The sequence below is a fragment of the Sphaeroforma arctica genome (genome assembly GCF_001186125.1).
Source record: "Sphaeroforma arctica JP610 unplaced genomic scaffold supercont1.1014, whole genome shotgun sequence".
NCBI lineage: Eukaryota > Ichthyosporea > Ichthyophonida > Sphaeroforma > Sphaeroforma arctica.
Genome location: NW_014039544.1, coordinates 8572 through 11762, shown reverse-complemented (window position 1 = coordinate 11762; position 3191 = coordinate 8572). Strand labels below are relative to the sequence as shown.

Below are 3191 nucleotides of genomic sequence, written 5' to 3'. Positions count from 1 at the left end.
AAAATCCTGTATACAATGTTGCGTATTGCGGGCTGAGATAGACGCTGAATGCGATGTCACATACAAAGTCTACATACATGCATACATGTCTACGTCCATACATATATATATACATCCATCTATACATACATACATACATCCGCGCATGCATACATACAACCACCCATTCATACATATATATATACATTTATATATATATATATAAACATATATATATATATATCAATGGCACATTCTCACTCTCCTACCTCATCGCCTCTCCAGCCCTTGACCGTGTACTCGAGGTTTGGACAAAGCTCCAACGGTTTCCCTGCCACACAGTTGTGCGTGCCCATGCTCACCACCCCCCCTGCGTGTGCGTAGATGTTGCTCTGATGTCCTGTTATCTTAGCCACAGGTGATAGGTTTCGGTCCAGCAGAACAAACGTGGCATTGGGTGGGATGATCCCTTGGTCGTCCGGTCGTACACCCACACTGGTGGCTGTAGAGGCGGGTAAGAGGGATGCAGTTATGTGTATGAGTATATGCAGGTGTTCTGGATGGTGTTGTTATAACCGGTGTGGTGGTGGAGCATGCAATGTTCTGGTACGGACGTACTATGAGAGAAGTGCTATCAATGTGCATGCGTGATAGCGCCATAGGCCGATAGCCGCACATACATGTGGGTATGTGGACAAATAAAGAAAGCATGAAACCCACCTAACAGTTGAAGTGGCCATACAAACAAAGAACAAATGCAGAACAGATACACATACACAATCACACCGAATCATACGAAGTACGCAAGAAAAATGCTATCACTGCCATCACTGGTGCAAAAGCTTCTATACAGAGAGCACCACAGATACCACAGACACAACATACTATCACTCCCATCACTGATGTGAGATTCTCCATCTACAGACAAGTCTAGTGAATCAAGATCCAGCGTGCACGTGCTGTTTGTGTTACTTGAGCGTGTGTCACAGTTGAAGCCGCCCATCGATGCTCTGGGTGAGGCCGACAGCATGGCAAGCGCCCCAATAATATCTCCTTCTATGGATGGTTGTTCGTGTATTGTCTCGGGCGTATGGCTCACAAACGACCGACCTGGAGAGTGAAAGAGAGAGCGAGAGGGATAGAGAGAGTGTGTGTGTGTGTACGTGAAAGAGTGAGAAAGAGAGTGTGTGAGAGAGAGTGTGTGTGAGTGAGAGAGTGTGTGTCTGTGTGTGAGTGAGAGTGAGAGAGAGGGAGTGAGAGAGTGTGTGCGAGCGAGAAAGAGTGTGTCTGTGTGTGAGTGAGAGTGAGAGAGAGGGTGTGAGAGAGTGTGAGTGTGAGTGTGAGAGATAGAGTGAGAGGGAGTGAGTGAGTGAGTGAGTGAGAGGGAGTGAGAGAAAGTGTGTGTGTGTGTGAGGGAGAGGTGGGGTGGGTACAATGTAAGAGGTTTGAGAGACCAGACGTGGGTAGACACATAGGGGATAGGAAGTGGCCATGGGCGAGTCGACTAGGTGACGCAGGAAGACACCCGGCTGAAGAATAGTAGACGTCAGGCGCAAAAAATCAAATGTCCATCATCTGATGTGTGCCCTAGAAGTACGGTGAATATCAAATGTGCACACCAGCAGATGTCAATAATAACACACACAAAAATATACATGAGCACCCATACCCATCGAAGACGCGAGGCTAACCCGTCTGTGCAAATCTAATGTTCACACCAGACAGACTATCGAACAATAACAACACACANACATATACATGAGCACCCATACCCATCGAAGACGCGAGACTAACTCCGTCTGTGCTGGCATTGCGCACATGGGCCATAAGCGTGTGGGGCCGCAGGAACAACACATCTGTGGTCACGTGCGGTGGTTCAGGGAACTGCTTCATATCGTCCAGCAAGGCCGCATACACATCGATACGTTGGGTGGTTGCAGCTACCCTCCACCACTCACAGTACAGGTGTACACGCGCCTGCAGCCAAGGGTTGGACCGAAGGAGATCTGCCCGCGTGTGGTTGAGTCTGGGGTGTTGGGGTGCGTGGGGGAGGAATGTGAACGGATGGAAACCAATGGAACATATGTACAACGAGGTTTAGAATAGAACTGCGGCAAGTACAGTCACGGTTCACAACGGCAGCTTAGTTGAGGAAAGTGGTGCTGCAACACAAACACGTAATAGAGTATATACCAGCGTACCAGTGGGAGGGTATAGTGTGTGGATTCGTTGAGTCTCAGTCGACAGACCCCATCGCCACACATAGATGGCTCTATACACTCATATAACATAGATAGCTCAATAAACTCGTATAACATAGATAGCTAAATACACTTATATAACTTAGATAGATACATACACTCACATAACATAGATAGCTAAATACACTCATATACTCTCACATAAAATGTATACCTATGTACCCTCATATAACATAGATAGCTGAATAGACTCGTCTAAGAAAATACACTCATACAACACAGATAGCTATATACACTCACAAAACATGGATACCTATATACACTCATATAACACAGATAGCTATATAAACTCCCTTGACATAGATAGCTATGTACACTCATATAACATAGATAGCTACATACACTTATATAATATGAATAGCTACATACACTCAAAACATAGGCAGCACTTAAAAGGCGTCCCGTGTATTCAACCTACACAAAACACTCACTTTTATATGAAACCTAAGCGATCGGTAACTCATACAAAACGATTGATATATATACAGTCAGCAGTCAGAATCATACGCACAGTTTGCGGATACTTGCGCACAAGCTTATGAATACAAACACGTACACACAAGCATGTGAATACAAACACGTGCCCATTGGTATACCTCACGGTACTAGCCCGCGGATCACCCGCTATCCTTCGGATGGGTTTGAGATCGTCCAAACTCACCATGAACACAAACTCAGCCACAGCCAGGCATATCTGTGTAATGAGGATGGACCAATTGTCGCAGGAATGAGATGGCGTGCATATATAATCAGAGAAATAATCTTCAGACCGTTTAGGTCGACTGGTAGAAACACTTATGTGTATTGAATGCGCATGTACGTTTACACTAAAAATTAAATAATGAGTAGGATGTACTCTGTATAGATACCCGGTTGGTTCGGAGATGCATAAGGTGACGTGCATATGCAAAGTATATATATATTAATATATATACTTATATACATGTACAT

General features: G+C 45.0%; 1 protein-coding gene across 1 annotated transcript in view; it reads right to left on the bottom strand.

Moving 5' to 3' along the window:
* SARC_09671 (hypothetical protein) overlaps window positions 1-3191 on the bottom strand; it is a 7322-nt gene that overhangs the window by 2321 nt on the left and 1810 nt on the right. The window contains exons 2-5 of the mRNA XM_014296307.1: window positions 2837-2934; window positions 1752-2005; window positions 865-1089; window positions 249-481 (exon numbers count right to left, since the gene is read on the bottom strand). Of these exons, the coding sequence (XP_014151782.1) occupies window positions 249-481; window positions 865-1089; window positions 1752-2005; window positions 2837-2934 (810 nt within the window). The remainder of the gene's footprint in view (window positions 1-248; window positions 482-864; window positions 1090-1751; window positions 2006-2836; window positions 2935-3191) is intronic.